The sequence below is a fragment of the Antechinus flavipes genome, chromosome 6 (assembly GCF_016432865.1).
Source record: "Antechinus flavipes isolate AdamAnt ecotype Samford, QLD, Australia chromosome 6, AdamAnt_v2, whole genome shotgun sequence".
Taxonomy (NCBI): Eukaryota; Metazoa; Chordata; class Mammalia; order Dasyuromorphia; family Dasyuridae; genus Antechinus; species Antechinus flavipes.
Window position 1 is genome coordinate 45564942 of NC_067403.1, and position 26568 is coordinate 45591509.

The following is a 26568-nucleotide window of genomic DNA, read 5'->3' on the forward strand; positions in this document are numbered from 1 at the left end:
TCAGATATCTAAGACCTGAATCTACCTCTCCCTGACTCTAAAGGTGGACCTCTGACTACTATGCCATGGTACCTCCTTTTTAGGACCATTAGGTATACCATTTTGCACTTTTAAAAAGTCTTTGCTTTGAACTGCTACATTAAAATGTGAAACATAATTCAAAAGTTTTAGAAAATAGTCATGGCTAAATTAAGCTTTATTGTTGGTATTTAGTCTTTTCTGGACACTTGGCTCTTGTATAATGATTCTATGTAGAGGTATTGAAAAATTTCATAGGAGAACCTAGTCCAAATAATACATTATAAATTTTTAAAATCTACATATTGAATGAAAACTGGAAAAATTCACATTAATGGCAACAAACTACTATAATTTGTTTTATAGACCCAAAATAATAATGTCACAATAAAAATTGAGGCAAATATTTGCCAGATTGATCACATAGATAGTATTCCTGAATCCAGATAAGAAATCACATATTGTAAAAATAATATAAGCATATAAAATGGCATTTCCTTCAGCTAGAGATAACAATATGATTTATTTTTGGACACTTTTAAAAAGATAATTTTTCCATATTATTTTATGTCATTCAGTTGTTTAGTCATTTTTCCAATAATGTTCAATTCTTTGTGACACCTATTGGAGGTTTTCTGTGAAGAAATTCTAGTGTGGTTTGACATTTCCTTCTGCAGTTCTTTTTACAGATGAGGAACTGAGGCAAACAGGCTTAAGTGACTTGCCCAGAATCACATAGCCAGTGACTGAGTTTGGATTTAAATTCAGAAAAAGGAGCCTTTCTGACTTTAGGTCCAGAGCCCAATCTGTGACATCAACTAGCTTTCCATTTATTTTTAAACATGTGACTTGTTACAAATGATCAAAATTTATGTATAGAATTAACAAATATGTAATAAAAGTTTTATTTTGCTTAAAAAATAAAAAAGCAATTATTTTACCTGTAAATAACTTTTACCTGTACCTTTAGTACCTTCTGATTAAGGACTATTATTGTTTTCATCTTGTAGATGCTATTTTATGGGGTAACACAGCTCCTCGGTATAGAACTGGTTTAGATTCCAATTTTCTTAAACACAATTTTAGTACTCTGTCTTCATCTGACTTGAGAAACTTTTAACATGAGCTACTGTAACAAATACCAATGAAATGAAAATAATACTTATCAAATAATTGGGATAAAGTTGTTCCAGCAGGATCACTCCTGATTAAGAATCCTTTATGATAGCCATTTGAAAAAAAAAGTTTAGATATAATCATTGGTAATTGGGGGATATATGATATTTTATTTATAAGGAATTGGAAATTTTAACAGCAACGTTATAATATCTCATTCTTCAATGAGAAAACACCTGAATTTATGTGAAATGCTGGAGTACTGGGTTGGTTTTGTCTAAATACATTTAAGTCATGGAAAAATCCATTATACTAAAGGGGATAAGACAAAACTATTGCTGCTTTGAACATCATGAGTCCTGTGTTTTGTTGATATTATATGGATTTTTGTTTGAATACTTCTGAAATCAGTTACTGTTATGAAACAGTCCCACTAAATTAGGGTTTGATGGTATAGAGGAAATATAGAATTTAATAAATATTTTAATGACAAAAAATATACTTATTTATATTTTATATATTTTATTATATTTTTACATTTTACAATTGATTGAAAGATGTAGAGAATACAAGATCCCAATGTACTCAGTTTTTCCCCATCAGTACCAAATGACTTTATTGGGAAGTAAATGATGGCAGTTTTTTGGTACAGATTATGAAAATGTCAAATAACCAAAATATGCTTGCACTGAAAGACAGTAGGAGTCACACCCATAGTTCCCAGGTGTGGGGGAAGCCAGGTGTGGCTTAGCACTTGTCACTGTCTCCAGGGTTGTGCTTGTCAAAAAAGATCTTCCATCATGCCAGAACTGAGGCCCCCATTTTGCCCAAATTGGTTATGTCATCACCCAGTTGTTTGATGGATTTTACCTGTTCGCCCAGGTAGTAAATTTCAGTGAAATCTCACTTGTTTTTAAAGAGCATTTGATTCAAATAGCAGAACATCATTTTGTGATCTTTTCCAACAAAATACCCTTTTTCTTGGTTCACAATCATACTTTATTCCCTCAGAAATATAACAATAACTTGGTTGTATGATTATCAGATAATTAATATTGAATAAAACATAAAATAGAGAAATATTTGCTTATTGATGTTGCTTGCCTTAGTAATGGAGAATGTATAGCAAAGTTCAAATGGAGGAAAGATTCCTTATGCATGATGAGGTCCTTCAAAATATACCCATTTATGGATAGTATTGTTCTAGTTGCACCAAATCCTGCAATGTTTCAACATCTTCTAAATCAATACATACTCAGAGGAGTTCATCTTAGTTCTCCACATAGGAAAAAAACAATTGAATAAAAAATGACTATTTTTCAGTCTATGATATGCATTCTAATGGATTAAGATGATCCATCAATATACCTTGAATAAATTCTATCAATCTACAATAAGGTAAGAGGGCCCAAAATTAAACAAAGTAAAAGAATTACAAATTGAACCATTCCTTTAAAAATCCCAAACTTCTGAATTAATGAAAACATGCAAATGAAGGCAGCCTAGCTGTACCAGACGTAAAACTATATTATAAAACAGTGGCAATCAAAACTATTTGGTCCTGGTTAAGCAAGAGTATAGTCATTCAGTGGAATAGGTTAGATTCACAAGACACATTAGTCAATGATTATAATAATCTAAAACTCAAAGACAACAGCTTCTGGAATAAGAACTCACTATCTGACAAAAATTGCTGGGAAAATTGGAAATTAGTGTGGCATAAACTTTGCATTGATCCATACCTAAAATATCCTACACTAAGATAAGGTTGAAATGGGTTCATAATTTAGACATAAAGAATGATACTATAAGCAAATTAGAAGAACAAGGAATAGCCTACCTTTCAGATCTGTGAAGAAGGAAAGAATTTGTGTCCAGAGAAGAACTATGGGATGCAAAATGGATAATTTCGTTATATTAAGTTAAAAGTCTTTGTACAAACAAAACCCAGACAAAATTAGAAGAGAAACAATAAACCAGGGAATTATTTTTTTTTACATCCAAGGATTTTAATAAAGGCCTCATTTCTAAAATATTTAGAGAATTGACTCAAATTCTCCAATTGATAATTAGTCAAAGGATTTGAACAGAAAATTTTCTGATGAAGAAATTAAAACTATTTCTAGTCATGCAAAAAAAAAATGCTCTAAATTACTACTGATAGAGAAATGCAAATTAAAACAACTCTGAAGGTACCACTACACAACTGTCTGGTTAAGATGATCAGAAAAGATAATGATGAATGTTGTAGGGGATCTGGGAGAACTGGGACACTAATAAGTCATTGGTGGAATTGTGAACTTATCTAAACATTCTGGAAAACAATTTGAAGCTATGCCCAAAGGGCTCTCAAAGTTTTCACACCCTTTGATCCCTCATTGTCTCTACTGGGTCAGTATCACAAAGAGATAATAAAAGATGGAAGGGACCCATATGTGCAAAAATGTTTGTGGAGGCCCTTTTTGTAGTGGCAAGAACTGGAAACTGAATGGATGCCCATGAATAATGAAAAATGGACAACTCAAACATAGAGAGCTAATAAAATGATAACAAAAAACTCAACTAAAAACCCTTTGAGCTCAGTAAATAGACAATATTTTTAATATAGATGTATTTTAACTCAATGAAAGTAGAGTTTATATTAAGATACTACTTTGCCATAAGATTAAAAATTTACTCAAAGCTTTTCAAATATAGTTTTTTCCAATACTTGGAGAGAAAGAACTGTTTTTTTTTTCCTTTAGATACTAAAAAGAACTTCCCCCCCCCCTTCTTTCCCTAGCTTTCAGTCGTGCTCCAATTCCGATGGCTGTGGTCCGAAGGGAACTATCATGTGAAAGCTATCCAATAGAACTTCGATGTCCTGGAACAGATGTTATCATGATTGAAAGTGCCAACTATGGTAGGACTGATGATAAAATCTGTGACTCTGATCCTGCTCAGATGGAGAATATCCGGTGTTATCTGCCAGATGCCTATAAGATTATGTCTCAAAGGTATGATACATAACTTTTTCCCCCCTTATGGCTTAAAAAAAAGTTCTACATGTATACTTGCAACTTACTGATGATCCAAAATAACTAGTCATTTTGCATATTGCTGTTGAAAAAGAAGAGAATACATTTTGTTTATTTCCCCCTACTAATCCTCAAAAAATATAATTTATAATTTTTTAAAGAGGGGAATCATAGAATATATAAATCCTTTGTTATTTAAATGAATATTTTTTTACCTTTACAAAAAGAAAATGCAAATAAGGATTTCCATATTTCATGAAAATTAGCATGCCTTATATTACTACATAGTATTTTTTTGCATATTGCAGTTACTTTTAGCTTGTGTGTTAAATCAATTTGTACTTGTATGTTATAAATTTCTTGTACTGTTTAGAACTAAGTGTTAACAAAGAAACATCCAAATGTTTATTTTGAATTGATTGCTTTAATAGAACATTTTGTTTCATTATTATTCTTAAATATCCTTGGCAAATCCAGGCAAATCTAGAAATTTGTTCTAGAGTACCAATCCTCTCACTTAAGACATTCGTTTACAACTATCATAGTTTCTGAGTCCTGACACAAAAAGTGAATTCCAGTTGATTAAAGTTTAGCCAATGTATATAATGGAGTTTAAATATTAATTTATCTTAATTTTTTAACTTTATAGAAGCTCCAGTTAAGAACTTTTTCTTGTATTTCTTAAAATAACATGTGTAAAAAGAATCTTACAATTATCTTTTATTTCTCATCTTTTAGTCTTACTAACTCCAATTCTTTCTCCTTGATCTTTACTGATTTGTCTTTTATGATTTCTAATTATTGAATATTTGATTAGTAGCTGAGTAATAAGATCAATTCTGTAGATAGTTTTAATGACTTTAAATCAATATCAGTAATAGAAATTATGATGGGCCAGATTCTCTATGATGAAAGTAAAATGGATGTTATTCTGAAATGACCTGTCTTGGTTAATTTCACCATGCAGACAGCCTTTTTTTTTATTCTGACAACTGAAGTCCATTATTAATGATATTAAGTAAGAGGAAATTGCCAGTTTATATTTTGTGTAATATGTTATATTACAATGGTACTTTTTTGTATCCTTTTCTTCTTCATTTTTTATTCTTTGTTTCTACATGTTTAACTTAATTGAAACTATGGGCTTAGAACTAAAATAATTGTAGTCATTCCATTGCAGCTAGATATTGTAATGGTTGCTCAGCAGTCATTGCCATAGCTAATGAGGAATGTGAATCAGAATGATATTTATTATTCTCAGTGTTCTAAGTTAAGCAATTCAGCATAACTTCATTTTCTTTCCTTCTGGCTTTTTTGTTGTTCATTTTTTTCTTCCGTGCATATGTGTGCATGTGTGTGGGGTAATGTAGTGGGGGAAATGCACATGTGCCATCTGTATTGCAAATGGGTTGGTACTTAAGATGGGTACTTTTTAAAGTGGCAATATAACATTTGCTAGTCCTTTGGAATTTTCTTTTTGACTGTCAGTGGGATTATTTTAATTTTCTTGCTGAGATACTCAATGATTTCCAATGTAAATTCTTCTTTCAAGGCCTGTTAAAATGGACTCTGGAACCATTGCAGGCATGTTTAATCTGTACACAAATAGCAAGCCTGAATAGTCAAATTTTCTATACCTTTCTGATAAATAATCTCTGTGATGGTAAAAAAAAAAACTGTTTTCACTCTCCTTTGCATCCCTAGAGCTTAGACTACACCTAATAAATGCTTAATAAATGCCTATTGATTCATTGATTCTTCAGGTGTTCCATGGGTGTTCCTGTTAGACAGTACCATCTTTTTTTAAGGACCATGATGAGTAATTTCCTGATAAAACTGGTCATTCATAGAAAAAAGTGACAGAATAATGTTGATGTTATATCCCTGAATATCCAAATTGAACACCTTTGACCTTATTGAAGGAGAAATGTTATTTGGGTCCTGTAAACCTTGAGAAAGGCAAGAACCACTTCAGTTGAAGTGGTTTTTACTCTCTCTGGGAAAGTTCTGGGGGAAAATGAGAATGCTTAGTAGAGTTTTAAGATAACTTAGTTCTAAGATATGGTTAACTTGTGAAGCAACAATGAAAACATTTTTATAAAATATATTACCAAAAGAGCTGCTGCGTTTCAGTTTTTTGAACTTAAAAAATAAATTATATTCAGTAATGAACACTTTCGAATATCAGGAAATCTGGATGGTTATCATAAACCACAATAGCAATACTAACAAAAATACCCTTCTCATAAGGAAGCACTGAGAGTGGCTTTAAATCATCATTAATCAAGCTAGAAAGAACATTAGGGATAGAGTTAGAGATAGTCTAATTTTTTTCCTTTATTTTTTTTAAACAGATGAGAAATCTTAGAACTAAAGAGATGAATTCCTTTGCTTTAGATCATAAGAATAGCAAATGTTAGAGCCATTTCTAACTTGAAATCCTCTGCTCTTTTCACTACACTATGGCATTTCTCTGGCTTATGGCTTTACTTTAAGTTATCATTGATGTGGGAAGTAGTACTTATTCTGTGACTGGCACTGTGCTAAGTACTATTTTTGACTATTTTCTTATTTGATCCTCATATAGGGGGACTCATTCTCACACATGAGAAACCCTAGATTTATGATAATCTATGAGTCTTCATCCACACAAAACCATAGCTTCTAAGTCTCTACCAAAGTGCAGATTTTCTCTTTAATCCCTTTAATTCCCTTCCATCAGTATAATGGAAGACATCAGACTAAGTCCCAGAAATGATAGTTCACCTTATTAAATGTCAAGGCAACATGTTAGTGTTGCCCTGCTGCTTCCTTTTGTTCTCATGATGATGTATTCTCTAACAGTCTCTTTGCTAATATCTTCTGGACTTCCTCTCTTCAAAATGATATGTCAGTCATTTAGAAAACTTTTCCCATATATAGTAATGGTATCAGACCTTTAGTCATAGCTACCATATTTAGATAAGAAATACCAAGCAGTGTGTACTTGAGAGAAGATTGTCTTTTCTTTTTGAGCATTTATTCTGGGAAGAGATAATGACTCTCTCTCTCTTTTTTTTTTTTAAAGGCCAGATATTCCCCAAATTCTGGTTTAGAAAATAATTGAATTTTAGCAAGCACAAAAGGTAATTTAAGGAGACAAGGCCATGGTTATCCACTCCCACAGCCTTCATAGCTGTTTTATTACCTGTGTACAACCCCTTTATTTTGCTTTTATATTTTAAGCAATAAAATTCCCTCTCTTTCTATATAAAGTTGTGCATATTCCTTTGGATGAATTAGAAAGGCTTTATCATTTTTCCCCATGAACTCGCTAACTTTATCTCTCCAAATACTCTTATTTCCAAGTTCACCCACTTCTGCACTTCCAGTGGTCTTTTCCTTCCTCCATCTTCATCTCACTGGGTGTGTATTCTCTTTATTTCAATGCCACCTAAAATTATCTCACTTCTATGACCCATAACTTTGAAATATTTCTGATCATTCTTCCATTCCATCCATATCTACCTATGTTTCACCTCTCCTATATCTCTTTTTTGTTTCTCACAACAGCCTCTAGTGATTCTGTTCCTCTTGAAATTTCCAGGTCAGTATTTCTGTGCCAGTTTTATTTAGCTCCCTCAAGAGCTTGACCCTTTAATTTAACCATTTCCTTCATACTCTATACCTTATTCTTGAATCCCTTGCTGTTGCTCTTTCATGGCTAATCTCTTTCTAAATCACAACTCTTCTTCCTTCTCTGGTTTTGCACACATGATATTGAATGCCACTGTAGGAAATCATATAACCTTAGAGAATGACTGCACTAAAGATTTTTTTTATATAGCATCATCTGATTGATAATGCTATCCTTCCCTGTTGATTCTCTTTTGAGTTTGTCAGAAGCTATTCTAAACCATTTTTTCCAAGCTCAATCCACCTACACAACCCCCTTTATCTCAGAAGAGAACCTTACTTCATAATTCACTAAAAACCAAAACAAAACAAAAGAAAAAACTTAAGTCATATATCACTGGCTCTCTCTTTCCTCTAATTCCATACTTGAACATTTTCCACCCATCACCATTTTGTCTTCCTTTGTTCTAATCTTAGAGAACGTAGTGATCCCTCTCTTTGCCAATATTAATCTTGCTGCTTATTGTGCTCTTGTTTCCATTTTTTCCATTTCCTTGGTGAATTTTCCCTTTCAGTCTTTTTTCACTCTAATTCTCAACCTTTCCGTACTTACCTGTAACTACTTACCTGTTGTTTTCAAACATGCTGAGATACCTCTGATCCTTTTAAAATCAAACAAATTAAAACAAACAAAAATCTTCATTTGATCCTACAATCTATTCAAGATAGTGTTCTATAACAGTCAACTTCTAGAAAAAGCTACCTGTACTCATTACCTATTTGTCCCCTCCCAATTAGTCATTCCTCTGCTCTTTGCAATCTACCTTCTGTCAATACCAAATTATTGAAATTACTTCAAGGTTACATCAAAAGATAGCTGCACTACAAAATTAAGTGATATTTTCTCAGTGCATCTCCTTTTGGAGATCTTCTCCTGCTGGGACACCATTATTCCTACTTAATTGATCAATCTTTTAATCAAGAACACAGATTTATTAAGCACCTACCCCATCCTAGACATTGGTCCATCTCTTTTTTAATAAGTTTTCTTTCTACTAAGAGATTGGCCATATAAGTAAATGTAGGATATATACAAAACACTTACAAAGCAATTTCAAAAGAAGCAACTTATAATCAGCCAGTATCCAATCTGTAAAAGACTTTTAGTGTCAAACAAGGGGAAGAGAAGTATTTAAAGATTCTTGAGCAAGATAGTGACATGGCCAGTCCTATGTTTTAGGAAGATCACTTGGCATTCAACATAATTAGCAACCAAGGGAAGAGGGACTGTATAAAGATCAATAGAGATTTCATGTAATATCAACAGAAGACAAGTATAAGAAATGTTGAGAAGTAGTATTTTCAAGACTCGATAACCACTGGAAGAAGTGGTAATGTGTGAGATTAAAGTGGAGGTTATAAATTTGAGTAACAAAGAAGTAGTAGTACTCAACAGAAATAAGCGCAACAAAGAAGGTGGATTTATGTAAAAAGTTTATAAATTCCTATTTTGAATTCTTTTAAATCCTTTGCAGAATTATTCTCCATGTCCTATTCCCTATGATTAGGTATACTAGCCTCTTTGCTGGGTCTCTTATATCTTTATATTTTCTCTCCTAATGGTTTTAACAGCTTCAATAAGTTCAATTATCTTATCTATAGAAAGTTATGTAATCTAGTCACTGTTCTCTTCTGCTCCGGCTCTATATCTCCACCTGCCTGCTAGATATCTCCATGGGGATGTCACAGAGACATTTCACATTCGATATATGCAAGATTCTTGTCACATGCTACACTGCAGTTCATTATTTAATCACTCTATTATTTCCCATTTGTCTTTTCTTCCTCTCTAAATCTTAAACTGGAAGAGGACAGGAATAAGAGGGTCTTACTACTATACAGATTAAATTATTGTTTATTATTTAATTAAGTTGTTTTATTGAATGATTAAATTATTAATTTGCTGTGTGCCAAGCACCTTGCTAATTGCTAGAGATAGATTTAGAAATATAGAGATTCTAAAATAGACAAAGGAAAACCGCCCTTTTCTTGAGTTTACACTCAAATTTCAGGAAGAAAACACAAAAGAAAGTTCAATAACAAAGCAGAAATAGCAAGTTCCAAAACTCATGAGGTTATATCTGGAGAAATGTCTACACCATTTGTATAACAGTACCAAATGCCTAGAGGATAAAGAGTCGGGTCATCAAGTGCTGAATAAATATTAACTGAATAGTACTTTATTAAGCTATTCTCCAGCTTTTAAAAATATTATTAAATCTATCCTTTCTATAGTTTCTACTTTTGGCTCTTCACCATAAGCAGATTTTTATGTAACATATAAAGGTTCATTAAATTAAAATGTTGAAATGATTAATAGAGAGCCAATGAAAAGCTGAAACCTAATATGTTAATTTCAGGATAAGATAAATTCCATAGGAGGATTTTTAAGATGGCAACTTATAATGCAGAGAACTAAAAGGTCAATGACTTTAATTCAACAACCAATGACACTGTTTCTTAAAAAAAAAAATGGATCCATTTTTAGATCATCATGACTGCTGCCAGAAGTACTTTTATCAGTGGAATGCCATGTTCTGTTGGCAGTTTAAAAAAAAATCATTGACATTTACTGTATAAATCTGGACAACTTCCTGGCATCTCATTTTAGAGGGGGTACAAAGGCATTGGTCCTCTTATACAGTACTATATCATTAATTGGAAAGGCATTTTAAATATCACTTGTTTCACAGAAGAATAACCCAAAATCCAAGAACATGCAATATATTTCCGAAGGTGATTTTCGTCAATTAATTTGGAAATTCAACAAATGTTTTATAACTATTGAAACCTAATCCTTTTTTAAGTGTGATATAGTTAGAAATAATCTTGGACTTGGAGTAAGAATCTGCATTCAAATACAGGTTCCATCACTTACTAATTCATCTTCTGAATTCATTGGCTTTGCAGAGATTATTATCCATTCCTGGAACACATTTCCTTTTCTCCTTTGCCTCCTAAAATCCCTGTCTTCAATGAAGATCTCTCTCACATGCTAACAATTTCAGTGAGCCTTTTGTGTGTCCTTCTGGTGGATGGTGGTGTTACAAATTATGGCCTTATGTTGTATCTGTTTGAGAGCAGGGAATACTTTTCCTTTTGTCTCTGTGCATTATTTTTCAAGTAAGCAAATAATTGATTTTTGTTAAGTGGGATTAGCCTCAATTTTTTTATCTGTAAAATAATATGAATACTTATATTAACAACCACAAAATGGCATTGTGAGGAATGTTGTTGTAAATTGTAAAGTGTTCAAGTATGGTGGAAATAGTTTTGTATAAGTTTTTAATAAGTGATTCAAACACCACAAATGTCTTATTTAATCTATTTTTCTCCCACAAGTCGAAAAAAAGTAGTCATTTTAAAAATTGAATTGAATATATATGAAAAAACAATAAATATTGGGGCCATTGACAAGTCCACACAATTATGGAAACCATTGTCCTTGAGACAGATATCAAGAAAAAGCATCCAGCTGTCAATGCCATCACTGTCCTCAAGCTCCGGATTCTCAGTAGCAACATTCTGAATAACTCCTGAGAAATCTGTAACTTCCCCTTGCATAGTGACTCTTAATAAATATTGGTTGAAATGAATTGACATCTAATCTCTCTAGTGATCATAAGGTTGTTCTGCAGGATGGGGGAGGCCAGAGCCACACCTTGACTCCCTTCAGGACCAAGGAACATAGAAGAAGTTGTATATTAGCCAGGAGATGGAGAGGCAATTATAGCTCTCAGATATTCAATTGTTGATAATATTTCCCTGGAATATGCATATTCAGGACAGTGCCATAATTTGGGCTCTGTTTGCCCACAGATCTCTGTCACTATACCACACGATGGTGTCTGGATCTTCCACCATTAGGGAACTTCCAATAAGTCAAGTTTTATCTCTAGAAAGCCTTTGTTCAAATGATCATCTTCATTGTCATCATCTTCATCATCCTTTTCAAAAGCTATTTTAAATTTATTCAGTTAATATTTTTAAAAGCAAATGCTCAATTGTTACAGCATCAGAATTATTTCAAACAGAAATTGTCATTCTCATCTTGTCAAGAGTGTCTCAAACTACCATGCCAGTGTCATAAAATAAAAAGTAGTGATAATATGTGATGACTATATATATGTGTGTGTGAGTGTGTGTATGTATATCGTGTATGTAGAGGTATATAGTAAAAATTGAAGTAAAACAATTATACATAAAAACAATATTTTCATTATTCCTAGAAAAAGTACTCTCTTCTCAGTTGAAATATAAATAGAAAAAAAAGCAAAAAAATTGACCTTCATATATATATACATATATATTCCTTCTATGCACTGTCTTACTTGAATGATATGAATAATATGTTTCTTCCATACATATTCCATATTCAGATACTATAATGATTTTTTTAGTAGTCTAACTCATGATTCATTATTATTGTAGCTGGAGTATTTATCAGATTGTTTCATTTGACTATAGAATAGAAGGAATGGATACACAAATGCACTTTAATGAGGAAGAGATTTGGAAACGTTTGCTGTAAAGAATGTCTGATGTCACTCTACAGTGTTGGTCCCCTGGACAAAGGGTGGAAGACGAGGCTACTTTATATCTGCTATTGGGATAAAGTTAAAATCAAAAAAGGAGGGTGGGGACAAAAACTGCTGAAGATAAACTTGGCTCATTTTACAATTCTATATTGCTGGCCCAGCAATGCCCTTGTCTTTCAGATTTCCATGCCTATTGCCTATACCTAGTACTCCTAGGATTCCATATTGGATATAAAATCAACTGTCCTTATTCCACAAACAAGCAGAGCCAGTTTTCCCCACTAAAACTAATGTTCCTTGTTTCTGGTATTTTTTCTGCTCCAGTCCTTAAGTTATATTACCTGGTCCTGCAAGATGACTAGTATTATTGCTGAATGGGAGAACAGGGCAAGATGTCATCATGACCATATAAAAAAGAGAGAGAACTTCTTATGATGGCAAATGATAGCATCTCAGAAACATCTTAAAATCTGTTTATATATGTGTGTGTGTGTGTGTGTGTGTGTGTGTATCTCCAAATTACTACCTCATTAAAAGGCATCTGTGTATTATATCATATGCCAAATTTAGTTTAAATAATAAATAGTTAAAATAAATAATAAAAACTACTTGTCCTTTCTCCCCCCAGATTGCTAGTGTAATGGAGGGTTTTGCACATGTGCATGATACTTCAGTTGGCATCTCCATGTTGAAAATGCTAGGGAAGATATATTCATGTGCCAGATTCCAGTAATGCTCCTTTTTGTGGATTGAATAAATACATGTTATTTAAAAAAAGATATTTGAATGTCTTTGGAATTTGCATGTATTTTAAAAAGAATGAACATATAGTATTATTTCTGTAATTGTGGCCATTAAAATATTGTTTTGGAGGAAAAAGGAGAATGGGTTTAGTTTTATGTTGAGAACTGAATATATATATTACCCTGCGACATTTGAAAATGAAAAACTTAAAATGGATATTTAAAATAGAAAATTTTAAAAATGTTTTAGAAAGTTTTAAAGAATAGTTAAATTTATTTTAGCTTTACTAGTTTTTTTCTCCAGTATTCATTGTCAAATAAAAACAAAACAAAAAAATTCATTCATCACATCTGTTCTATTTTAACTATATAATGTGACATTATGTGTGTGTGTGTATGGTGTGAAGTTTCTCAATCCAATGTTTTAATGTAATGGGGATATGACCCTGGATTTTTGATCAAAACACTAGTGAAGAGTAAGTGCTGGAAAATCTTTAAAAAGTAGGAAGGTTTCTAGTTCAGAATGGATTCTGTGTCTGTTGTCTGAGGATCAGATAACAGTAGAAACTTCAACAAAAGGTTAGTCACTGAAATCCATGAAGTTTGATATACTAAGACCTAACATAAAGGGGTTTTGTTTTATGCTCTAGTAAATGAAATAATGGATCCATCCAACCACTTAAGAGAATGAAGAGAAAAGGGAACGTGTGTGTGTGTGTATGTGTATGTGTGTGTGTGTGTGTGTGTAAAAATGCACCAATGATAAAAGCTAGTAGACCTGTCTTCTGGCTTCCACTTCCTACTCTGACATTGTGTCAACTAGGACAATACCTCTCTAGGTCATGGCTTTGTTTTTAAGGTGATGAAAGAGATTTCTAAGACCCTTTCTTGCTTGAAAACTTTCTTATTTATGGCTCATTACACTACAAGGAAGTGAGAAGCTGGTTGTAAATCTCATACTTTTGCCCCATTTGGCTTCTTAAGGATTAGGTTAGATTTTATTGCATGTCCCTTGATAGTAGCACAATTGTATTTTCAAATAGGGAATCACATTAGGAGATAGTTCAAACACACACACACACACACACACACACACACACACACACACACACACAAAAGAGTTTCTCACCTTTTCTGAAAAGTTGTCCCTCAGTTTATATAGTAGCACTGCAGGGGATTTTACAGCTTATGAAACATCTCAAGGATTTCTCTTTTATTTAGTACTGAGAAAGCAAGAAGCTTTTCAGTGATGGATAAAATAGAAAAAGTTCATCACAGGTTCAGAAGTATCCATAGTTGGGGAATGTTCTGTGATACTTATTTAGCTCTCCAGGAATATCGCCACCAAACTAACACTCTGGTTGATTCTTTTGGTTGATAGAGGCATGATATTTTGCTAGGTATTGTCTTTTGCATTTAATGGAGACATGGGGTAAAGAAATAAGCATTTCAACTTTAGTTCTCATACTTTTATTTTCAGCCAGGCAGTTTGCAGTAATAATTAGCATATTCAAATATCATGAGTAAGACAAAGAATTTCAATGACAACTATTAGTCTATTTCAACATGATTTTATTTCCCCCCCAATTCCATATAAAGACAATTTTTAGCATTCATTTTTATGATATTTTGAGTTCCATATTTTTCTCCCACATTTCCTCATCTTCCCTTTTCTGAAAATGGTAGACAGTTTAATATAGGTGCTATCATACACAACATTTCAATATTAGTCACAGTTGTGAAAGACTATATAGGTCAAAAGAAAAAAATCACAAAGAAGAAAGGGAAAAAAGTATACTTCAATCTATATTCAGAATCCATCAATTTTTTATCTGAATATGGATAACATTTTCTTTGTCAGTCCTTTGTACTTATCAGTCATCACATACTGTTCCGGATACCATATACAATGTTTTCCTGATTCTGTTCATTTCATTTTGTATCAATTGATACAAGTTTTCAGATTTTTCTGAAATCTGCCTGTTCATCGTTTCTTGTTGCACAATAGTATTCGATTACATTCACATACCATAGTTTGTTTATCCATTCCCCCTTAATTTCCAATATTTTGCTACCAAGAAAAGGGCTGCTATAAACATTTTTGCATATGTAGACCCTTCTCCATTTTAATGGTCTCTTTGGAATACAGACTTAGTAGCAGTTTTGCTAGAAAAAAGGGTGTGCAATTTTATAGTCCTTCGGGCATAGTTCCAAATTGCTCTCCAGAATGGTTGGATCAGTTCACAGCTCCACCAACAGTGAATTAGTGTCCCAATTTTTCCACATCCTCCAACATTTATCATTTCCTTCTTTTTGTCATATTAGCCAATCAGATAAGTGTGTTTTAATTTACATTTCTTTGATCTAAAGTTATTTAGTGTACTTCTTTAATATGCCCCCAGGTAGCTTTAATTTTGTTGCTCTGTTTTTTAAAATCAAAAGCAAAGCTAGATTTATATCCCCAGAGTCAAGAGACCAAGAATATTGTGAGCCAGAACCTAAAACTGAATTCTTTACATGCCTTTCCTTTGCCTATCAAACCAAACCTTTTCCTTTACTCTCAGAGGAGATCTTTTGGATGAGAGCCTACAAGGAGAACTCTCTAACACCTCTTGCTAACATACTCCATCATTTTAATTGCTATGCAAAGTATGCATCAGAGTAGTCAGAGTAGGTAATTCTGACTTAGAAAATTTACTAGCTGATGCAGATCAAATGTTTTCAGCTAACTAAAGTGGAAAGCTGATGGGAATTATTTGGCTCAAACTCTCAGAACCCTTCTGTAAATTAATCCTTTAATAGATGTTACTTTACCTTTTTTCCCATTTTCTCCCATAACATTAGGTATTTATTTTTCTTTTTTGTATGGTTCTGTGTAAATTTGTTTTTATTTGGCTTAACACCCATTTTGTTTTTAAAGCCTATGGGCTTTATTTACAAATGAATTTTCTTTGAAATCAGTTTTGACCCCTTGAATAATTGGGACAATGAGATTAAAACACATTTTGAATAATAATAAGAAAAATCCTGAATTTTTTTAATAATTTTAACATTTTATTCTTTAATGTTTATGATAGTCATTATTGAAATAAAAAACCAAAATAGTAAAATAGCAAATTACACAAATGGTGATATTTAGCAATGGTATGGTTTGCAAGGGCATAAGACATCATTATACTTTTATTCTCTCTGTGGAAATATGGTCCTTTGTTGTCAATATTTTATAGATAAAACCATTGTTGAGAAAGAAAATAACAACCATTGTATCACATTCTGAGGAAATATTCTCTTCCCATTTCTATTTCTCCATTTAAAATCTTTTAGAAAAAATAAAAAGACAAACATTCATTCTATGACTATTTCCAGAAGTCATACTTAATCTCCTAAAATGTAAAATTTTAGTTTAATTTTATTTTCACACAGCTTGATGATGGTGTTTGGGCTTATGATTCATCAGATAAAATACAACTGATGAGTGTAATCTTAATATGTAAGTAGTGGTCCTTTATGTCTATTTCCAGAGGGTGCCATTTGATTTGATGGTAAATGTTTAACAACGGTCCCTGGATAGAGAGTGGAGTAATACATAGTTAACACTACATACTTTTAAGTTTAGTTTGCTTTAGTAACATTTTGTCTACCAATTTCTTAAATTTGGACAATCAACAAAACAAATTAAGTCCCAGCTTTGTGGTTTTCTGAGATGCAAATACTAATGCTAAAAACTTAATCATCAACTGAATTAGTAAAAGCCTAGCCTAGCACTCCACTTGCCTACTTCCATGTAAACATGATCATGGTGTCCTTGGGAATTTCCTAATGTAAAAGAGCATTTTAATCTTGAGAATCATAGTATAAAATTAATGTTAAGGGCTTCTTTCCTGAACTCTCCCCAGAAAATTCACTAGCAAGTTTCTTCAAGCTCTTTTTCGGATTGTTGATTCTATCATTGTTATCCAACTTAGATGATTTGTTTTAAAATTTTACGAGGGGACACAAACTGTAGAGGGTCATGTTCGCAATTCTGAACATTATGTCATCATTGCCAAATGAATAGAACAAACAAGAACAATATTAGATCAAAAGGCTTTTATCTATGTTTAATTATTAATTAGATCAGATTTATCCTGAACATTTCTCTTAGGCTATGTTCCCACTAAGCGAACAAAAGAAATGCATTTGATTTTGGCTTTATATTCTTATTTGTTTTTTTTTTAAAGAGGAAAGAGTGTCAAAGAGAATCAGAGAATCAGAGAGAGAAAAGGCTTAAATTACAATTAGAGGTCATATTTATTTAATTCCATCATTTTATATAGTTAACAAAATTTAAACTTAAAGAACTTAAATAGCTTGCCCAAGGTAGTATGAATAAATGACTGATGATACATCTGAACCCAGGTTCTTTGAGTTCAGATGTATCTGAACTGCTAGCAACATTTATACATACATATATATATGTGTGTGTGTGTGTGTGTGTGTGTGTGTGTGTGTGTGTATGTGTATATATATATATATATATATATGTATATATATATATATATATGTATATATATATATATATATATATATATATATATATATATATATATATATATATATATATATATATGGAGAGAGAGAGAGAAAGAGAGAGTGCCTTGAGATCTCCTTGAGAATAGCATATACCTGAGGCTACATGGAATGATTTTCAATAAAAGGATAGTGTGTTAAAATCCTCTGATTCTGAGTGGCCCATTGTACCTGATCAATGATACCAAGCCTGAGAGGTGTTAATGAACATCTAGAAAATGAACCGAAAATCACAAAAAAACCTAACATGAATTCTTCAATAAAGAGTTTATGCTAGAGTAATGTAAAATCTTTATATGAAAGAGTTACTGGGCTGACATCAAGAGAATATTATAGTTATAATTTACTAGATATTAAGCAAAGTATTTGAAAAAATCTTTTGTGCTATTTTCGTTGAAAAGATAGAGTGGGATTGTTCAGAGTGGGGTGGATTCAAAATAATTTGAGTGACTCCCTAAGGTTAGTTATTTATTTTATATGTTGAGAAGAAATTATATATTGGATGAATCTGTGTTTGGTTTTGTGCTCTTTACTGTGTCTGTAAGTGATTTAGATAAATACATAAATGGAATGCTTTTAAAATTTGTAAATGATACATTGATGAAGTGATAGCTAATATAGGATATAACAAAGTCAGGATCGAGAAAATGTATTACTGTTAGATGATTGGGCTGAATCTAATCAGATAAAAGTATACTCAAACTAGATGAATCTGTGATTGATGATGCAAGTAACAGTCGATCCAAGTCTGCCAGTACTGTAGGATCCATACTCATGTTCTCCCAAAAGTTCATTCTGGGTTGTGGCTACATGTTGTACATTAGACCTTCCTTGTTTTCTTCCAACACTGAGGATAGTTCACTCTGACCAGCTGTCCAATATCTCTCTGTCTCTCTATGCGACAAATTTATCTTCTCTTCCTGATATATAATTCTTTCCATGCAAATTTAAAAGGAATAAGTGTCAAGCTTTATTATAGGCTTCATGGTGGAATTGTTAAGAGAGCTGATAGAAAGCTTAAGTTCTTCTGACAAATGGAGTCTGCATGCCCTTGGAAGGTCTCTTGAAGTGAGTGTAGCCCTGGAGAATTGTCAGAAATTGTAAGCTCAGCTGGAGAAATCTTAGGCCAGACAAGGTGGGAGGGAAAAAAGGAGAGACAGAGTAAGAGAGACACAGAGAGGGGAGGGAGAAGGAGGAAGAGAGAGAGATGGGGAGAAACAAAGATAGAGGGAGAGAGAGGAAAAAAGAAGGGGAGAGGGAAGAAGGGAGGAGAAAAAGGAGAAATAGGAGAAAGTCTTACTCTTGAATTCGAAAATGTGCTTTATCATTTTATCAATTAAAAAAATTGTAGATACATGATGAGATGTGTTTTTCTTTAAAAAATTGTGCCAATTGTACCAAGCTCAATGTGGAAAAATAGTATCTTATAATAGTCACCTCCCCCCCAAAAAATCAGCAACAACAAAAATAAAGTTTCTGCTTCTTAAAAATAGAGATAATAGTACTATTGTACATTTTCTTGGAAAATTCTAGATGGTGGTGGTGGTGGTGGTGGTGGTGGTGATGATGATGATAATTATAGCTAATATCTATATAGTACTTTAATATTTACAAAGTACTTTAAATAAATTGTCTCATTTGATTTTCTCGACCTCTCTATAAGGTGTGATTATTATCCTCATTTTATAGATGAGAAAACTTAGGGTGAGTTAGGTCATGTAACTTTCCTAGAATAATACAGTTTATCAGTAGTTAAAGCAATATAATACCTCAGATTATCTTGACTCTAAAATTTAGTACTCTTTCTAGTACACCACTTAACAACAATTAGAATAATGTTTTCTGAATACTGAATTTTATGAAGTACATTGATGAGCATTCAGAAAAAGAAAATCAAGATGGAGGAAGAATCCAAGATTATGATTACTAGTTTAGTTGGAGGTAAAGAATTAGGATGCAAAGGGAGAGAAGAGACACATTTGAGAGTTTTTCTTAAATATTTAAAGGGTTTTAATATTCAAGAGGAATTAAATTGCCCTACTTGCTCCCAAAGGACAAAACAAGGTGCAAAGGATGATGTCAACTTACAGATTTTATGTAAGGCTATACTTCCTAATAATCATATAAAAATGAAATTGACTACTTCTAGACATAAAGTATTTACCACAAATCTTCAAACAAATGTTGGCTGTTATCTAACTGGATATTTTGTAAAAGGAATTTTTTTTGTTTATTGTAGGTCATTTCTGAGGTCCTTTTCAGTTCATAGATTCTATGATTTGACCTCTCTATGTTTTACTTCCTCCATCAATATTCTGGAGTTAGAGTTAATGAAATAAAGTATAATTAAAGTCCATGCATATTTCTGTGGGAAAATTCTTAAATAATGAAGATTGCCCATTGACATTTCTTAATATCCCTGATTAAGCAATTAAAGAAAATAGTAAAAATCCTTAACAGTGAATAGAGTTAAATCCTGTTGTATACATATGACATAAGCTACTTATATCTTTTATAGCTCAAGGTACTAGAGATTGATTGGTTTAATCACAGAGGAATCAGTGCTTTCCAAGGCCCTAGACTGATCCTATTCAACTATTTTTTCCTCTGCATACAGTTTATAGAGAAGTCATCAAGTATATATGGTTGGTGAAGTATAAACAAATCATTGCTCCTGAGAAAAGTCAAAGAATGTGCAATTCCTGATATTGGGGTAACATCTTAAAAAAAACCAACTACTGGTAGAAATTTATTAAATTGTTAATATTTTAGTTTATGCTTTACTAATAAATACTAGGTAGAGAGGGATAAAGTACTTTAAAGATGAATTGGTGAAAGAAATGTGGGAATAGGGTAGAATACCCTATAATCATTTTCCTAAACATTAGAAATTTCATGGGAACAAGTTTATTTTTGAAGAAATAATTTTGCAAAGGTTGACTTGTGGCTGATAATATAAAATAACCCTTGAAATTCTGTAGCATTTCTAGATACAATAAGACTTGAAACAGATGTTGCTTGGAGTACTAGCTTGAATAGAAAACAATTAAATCTCAAGAGTTAAAAATACATTGTATGAATAACTTGAGAACCTAGAAAGTGGAATGATTGAGAGTATTACTGACAACAAAAATGAGTTAGATCATTCCCACTTATATGTGAAAATCACGTGGTATTGACTGCTTCATGTCTTCTTATTTGTGGTTTCAACAATAAAAACATGAATAACAGAAAAAGATTTTCAATGAAATAGTTGAAATAAATAATATACTTGAAAGATATCTATAATGATCTAATTGTTCTAAAACAACTCGTTGATCATAATTATAAAATTTTATTAGTAAAGATGATAATGGTTGATTTTGTAATTTCATTATCTAGGAAACTGTCCAGCTAAGAAATTCTTTCTCTATCTCAAACTGCCTCAAATTTTATTTGGAGAATGTCTAATAGATCTCATTGATTTAAGTCAATCTCTAAAAATTAAAGAAAGATGATGAAAGTATAGCAAGATCATTAGCCATGAGAAATCTGTAATAAACTAGATCCTAAATTAGAGATTACTTGCCAAAAAATGACTTTTGCTATTTTTATTCTTCTTTAGAATGCTTTCATAGGCAGGTTCTGAACATACAAGCTTATGAAGAAAGGGTGTTTATATTGTTAAAGGTGAAAAAGGTCACTTGAAGGTCTTGATATTGTTCTTTTAATAAAACTTTAAAATGTGACTCTAGAGGGGTCCATTATGGCGAAGAAAAATGAGGTAACTATAGATCCATAAGTGATCTTATGGATTGGATAAAATAAAAATTCAATCAAACATAAATAAAAGTTAATATGTTATTTTCTAAGCCAAAAAGTGGTCTGTGAGAATACTTACTGTAGGTTTAATGACCCTCATTTCATCTTGAGTTTTATACCACTGGCTTAGAGCACTGAAAGGTTAAGTCTTTTGTCCAAGGTCTGTTGTTTTTATTTTTTTTCCCTTCTCCCTACACGTTAGCAATTTAGAGTATGCCTTACCAAATGGAGCCTTTAAAAGGAAAATTGCATAATCACAAGTAATTTATTCACAAAACAAAATACAACCTTTTGGTTCCTTTTTTACTTCTAGTCTGAAATCAGGGATTTTGCCCTATACATAAATTAATCATATCCCCAGTCTATTATTAGACCCACTTATATGTCAAAGTGTTTATATAGGATATGATATGATTAATGAGAGTGCAGATTCCTACTTTTGTCCTGAGTGGCTTGAGTGGGGGAACCAGCTGTGTATAGCAATCAGAAGTACAGAATCTATTTAGTATCTTTGTGGGCATGAGTTGGCTTCTGATGTCTTCTGAGAAGCATTATGTTCTTCTATACCAGAACACAATTAGCAACCTTCTCTATTCTAAATAGTAATGCAATATGCTATAAACATTTATCTATTTTCTGAAAAAATCAAATTCTATGAAAATCACTTCCTCGTTTTCTTTAGAAATAATGGTACAAATTCAAAGAACAGTACTTTTTTTTTTTTTTTTAAGCAGGCAGTATTTTTCTAAAGATCATTACATTTTTTTCATATAAAGTGCACATTTATACTCTTGCTTTTAGTTTGTTGCTTAAAATAAAATTGAAAACATTTTTGGACTTGTTGATTAGTGCTAAATACAGTGCAATTAATTTTTCTGTTACAAATGAATCACACCATTTACTACACAGTGTGTAACAATGACTCACTTAGTTAATGTGTGTTAACAAATAAGAGATGTTGGTCCTGTTAAGAAATTCCAGCAATTATTTTAATAGAACATCTGGCATGGTTTAAGTATAGTTTCAAAGTATAATTTTTGTATGAAGCCAGAGAATTACATGATGCTGAAATTTTTACTTAGGCATATGATGCTGTAATTTGCTTTTTTGGAGCAAAATATATTTGATTATAAGTTGATCATTCAGTTAGTGCTAACCTATGAGCAATAAGAATCTGTAGTTGACTTCCAGCCTCACCCCCACCCAGTTTATTTCTGCATTGCTAATATAGTAGGACTTTATCTTTCCAATTACTAGCCTTTTAATTCTAGGATTATTCAGATCTTAGTTTGATGTTAGATTCTGGAATTAGATGTTTAAAAAGGAAGAAAGAAAGAAAAGGAAAGAAGGAGGAAGGGAAAGAAACAGAAAGGAAGGAAGAAGGAAGAGAAATAAAGAAAAAAGAAGGAAAGAGTGTAGGAAAGAAGGAAGAGAAAAAGTAGAAAAAAGAAAAGAAAAACAAAGAAGGAAAGAAGAAAGAAAAAAGGGAAGAGAAAAAGTGGAAGAAAGAAAGAAAGGGAAAAGAGAGGAAAAAAGAAGAGAAAAAATAAGAACAGAAGAGAAAGAAGCAAAGAAGAAAGAAGGAAAGAGAGTGGAAGAAAATAGAAGGAAAACAAGGAAGGAAGGAAATAAGGGAAGAAAAAGGGAGAAGGAAAGGAAAGAAGGAAGGAAAAAAGAAGAATGAAGAAAGAAAGGGGAAAAAGAAAGAAGAAACAAAAACAAAATACTCCTAGTTCGATCATTCTGATTGATGATTGTGAAAAATTCTGGATAGGATAAAAGCAGTGGCTACAAAGAGGGAAGAAAAAAGAAACATAGAAACAATAACAACAGTTAACATCTATAGAGCATTTTAATGTTGGCAAAACATTGTACATATATTTTCTCTGTTGATCCTCACAAGAACTCTGGGCTATAGGTACTATTATTATCTTCATTATGCAGGGAATTTAAAAAAAGGCAAAGGAGAGGCTCTTCTCTCAAGGATGTGTCTTAATGGAAAAGACAATATACAAAAAAAATCATGTACAAAAATGTATATTCAGGATAAATTGAAAATAATTAACAGAGAGAAGATACTAAAGCCTGCTCAGAATTTTTTTGGAAACATTAGCTAATAATAATATTTACACTTTTGATGGAAGATGAAATTTTAGTTGGGATATCTAGGAGGCTCATGTGAGGTGGGAAAGCATTTCAGATACAGGGAAGAGCTAAAGAAAATGCCTATAACTATAGAGATGAAATAAAAAAAATAGTAAAAAAGGCCAGTATCACTGGATGGCAGAGTAAATGGGAGGAAAAGGGTAAATTATAATAATTCTGGCAAGGCGGAGAAAAGGATGAAATTAGGAGGGACCTTTTAAATACTAGATGGATAATTTTATATTTGATCCTAGAGGAGATAAGGAGACAGGTTCTACTATTATTTCCATATTATAGTTGAGCAACTATAGATAAGTAACTTATCTATAAGTAACTTAAGTAACTTATAGCCATAACATTAGAAAAGAAAAATAGCAAGCCATAAAGGGTCAAAATGAAGGGACCAGAATTCCAAAATATATATTTAGTTTTTATGTAATTATATTATTGTTCCAGTTGAGGAGGGGTACATTGTGTGAATTTATAATATATCTCCTAGTCATTTGCCCGAGTAAATTGCAAGCTTAATTGAATGATTGAATTGAATTTCTTTTTTGAAACATGAAGTAGTTTATGGAAATTCAACTTAACCTTTGGAATATTTCATTGTGTAAGAAAGAGGACAATGTCATCATCATTTTATTTCTGGAAAAACTATGAAGCATGCACACACACATACACACACACACATATGTATTGATGATTAGCTTTTGATTTTGTTCTATTTAATCATAAAAATAAACCTAGAACCCAGAGCCAGAACTAAATAATTTATCTTATCCAATAAATATCTATTGGCAGATGATGAATATCTCTCTTAATGCAGCTCTATTTAGAATGCATTCAAGTTTCAGTGCTAAAGGTGCATAGTATTTAAACCTGATGAGTTGCTTTTCATTCAGGTAGAGACAATGATGAGGGTGGGAATATGTGTGAAAAAAGAGACTAGAAAATCTGCATTCTCCTTTGGTATCCTTTCCCTGTGTCATATTTTTACTAGTCTGGGGATAATTAATATCTTATCAACTTCTCTAGATAAACAGAAAATTCTCAGAAATTTAATAGAGTAAAAGAAGGAGAATTTCCCATCATATTTAACTCATATTCCTTCAAAAGAAATTTCTAAAACAGGCACCATACTGAGTCAGTCAACATTTTGTGCACATAGGTAGTTATTTTCTGTTCCTGGTTCTTACTTACTAAAACACCTCTTAGATTAAAATATTGCATTAAATTTTTTGGTTGCCAAGTTTTTTGGTTGATTTTTACTGAGTTAGTAGTCTATTAAATATCCGACATGTTTTTCAAAGAAAAAAATATATGTATGTATGTTTTATACACACCTACATATGTGTATATATCCATGTTTTCAGTTTTTTATACTTTCAAAGCAGAAGACTTAAAATGCATCCCCCAGTGAATTTTATTATATCTGATAAAAGATTAAATGATTTGCCCTAAGACACATCGTATGTGTTGGAGGCCAGATTTGGATTCAGATTTGAGCTTCTGACTCCAGATGTGGCACTCTTTATCTATTGTGCTGCCATAGTCACACTTTATCAGATACAGAATCGGAATCCAGTTCTTCTTGACTCCAAAGTCAGTCTAGTACTACATGTTACAAAATGGTATCTTTACATGTAAACCTAACATATCAAAAATCAAGTTATTTATTCCAGCCCAAAGCAAATCATGTATATCATCTTTTTTATCAAAATATCAGTACTTGAACAATTGTTCATCTTAGATCCTGTGAGAATGACAATTACTCTTTTCAGTAAGAATATATGCCCAAGTATAAAAGCAACCAGGACCCTGTAGTAAATTTAAATTGCTCTGATTTAGTTCTCTTTCCATCTTCAAATTAGGGCCTTAAACTTCTATATTATTCTTTCCTCTTTTCATCAAAGTCCCTGGTTTATAGCTTTAACTAATTTGAGATTAATCAGAAGAGATTAGATTTGAATATGATACTTTTCCATGAGAACAGGAAGTAGAAAGAATCTTTTCTTTTCTACAGATCCTTCAGGTTTTTTTTTTGGTTTTTTTTTTAATCAATCTCCTTAAGATTTTCTATCTTGGAATCAAGAATTTTAAAAATTTGTTCATATTTAATGTGTAATTAAATTCTTATATTTTCTTAATTTAATTTTGTATAGTTCCATACAAGAGACAGGAATATACTATTCCAAATTCATTCTCTAGCTCCCTTTAAGTCACAACTAAAATATCAAATATTCTCTGTTGGAATCCTTACAAAGTGATGTCAGTTGCCTAATTTGTCATGGTATTTAGCAAATTCTCTAGCTCACTAATGTATTTAAGTACTCAATGGAGTTCACACTTTTGGGAGATTCACAAGTCAGTATTCAGTATGAGATTCACAAGTCAGAAACCCATAATTCCACTCTCAGATCCCATAATCCCATTTTCTCAGAGGAGGAGTCAACCTTTGGGAGATCACATATAAGAAGCTCTTGGAGCTTCAGTCAGTTAGTTAGTTTGGAAGACTGACAGAGAGGGGAGCATTCTGGGAGGAAGCCCACTCTCAGAGGCGAAGTCAGATTCATTCCATCTTCCACCTTTGTGCTGGCTGGAAGCTGAAGGACAAACCTTTGGATTTGGAGACATTCGGAGGGATCTCTTGGAACCAAGCAGAGAGATAGGCCACTAGGAAAACTATCTGGGCTATTTTGGAGGAAGCAATAAAAAATCTGAACTTTTAACACCTGGCTGCATTTGGACTGATTATTACTTTTAACCAAAACTAAGGCTGCCTCCAGAAAACCTCCTCAAGAAACCTGCTCCCAGAGAACCATTATATTAAAGAAGAAAAATATCACAATTCTCCAATTCTTCTTAATTCTAGTTCCTTCCCTCTATTATTTATTTTATACTTATCCTCTCTATAGCTTACTTTGTATATATTTGTTTGCTTTATGT

At 32.2% G+C, this 26568-nt stretch overlaps 1 protein-coding gene across 9 annotated transcripts in view; it reads left to right on the top strand.

The window, feature by feature from the left end:
- Window positions 1-26568, top strand: part of ADGRL3 (adhesion G protein-coupled receptor L3) — a 905707-nt gene that overhangs the window by 409480 nt on the left and 469659 nt on the right. For all 9 annotated transcript variants that reach the window (XM_051964507.1, XM_051964499.1, XM_051964500.1 and 6 more), the window contains exon 4: window positions 3917-4130. In XM_051964507.1, the coding sequence (XP_051820467.1) occupies window positions 3917-4130 (214 nt within the window). The remainder of the gene's footprint in view (window positions 1-3916; window positions 4131-26568) is intronic.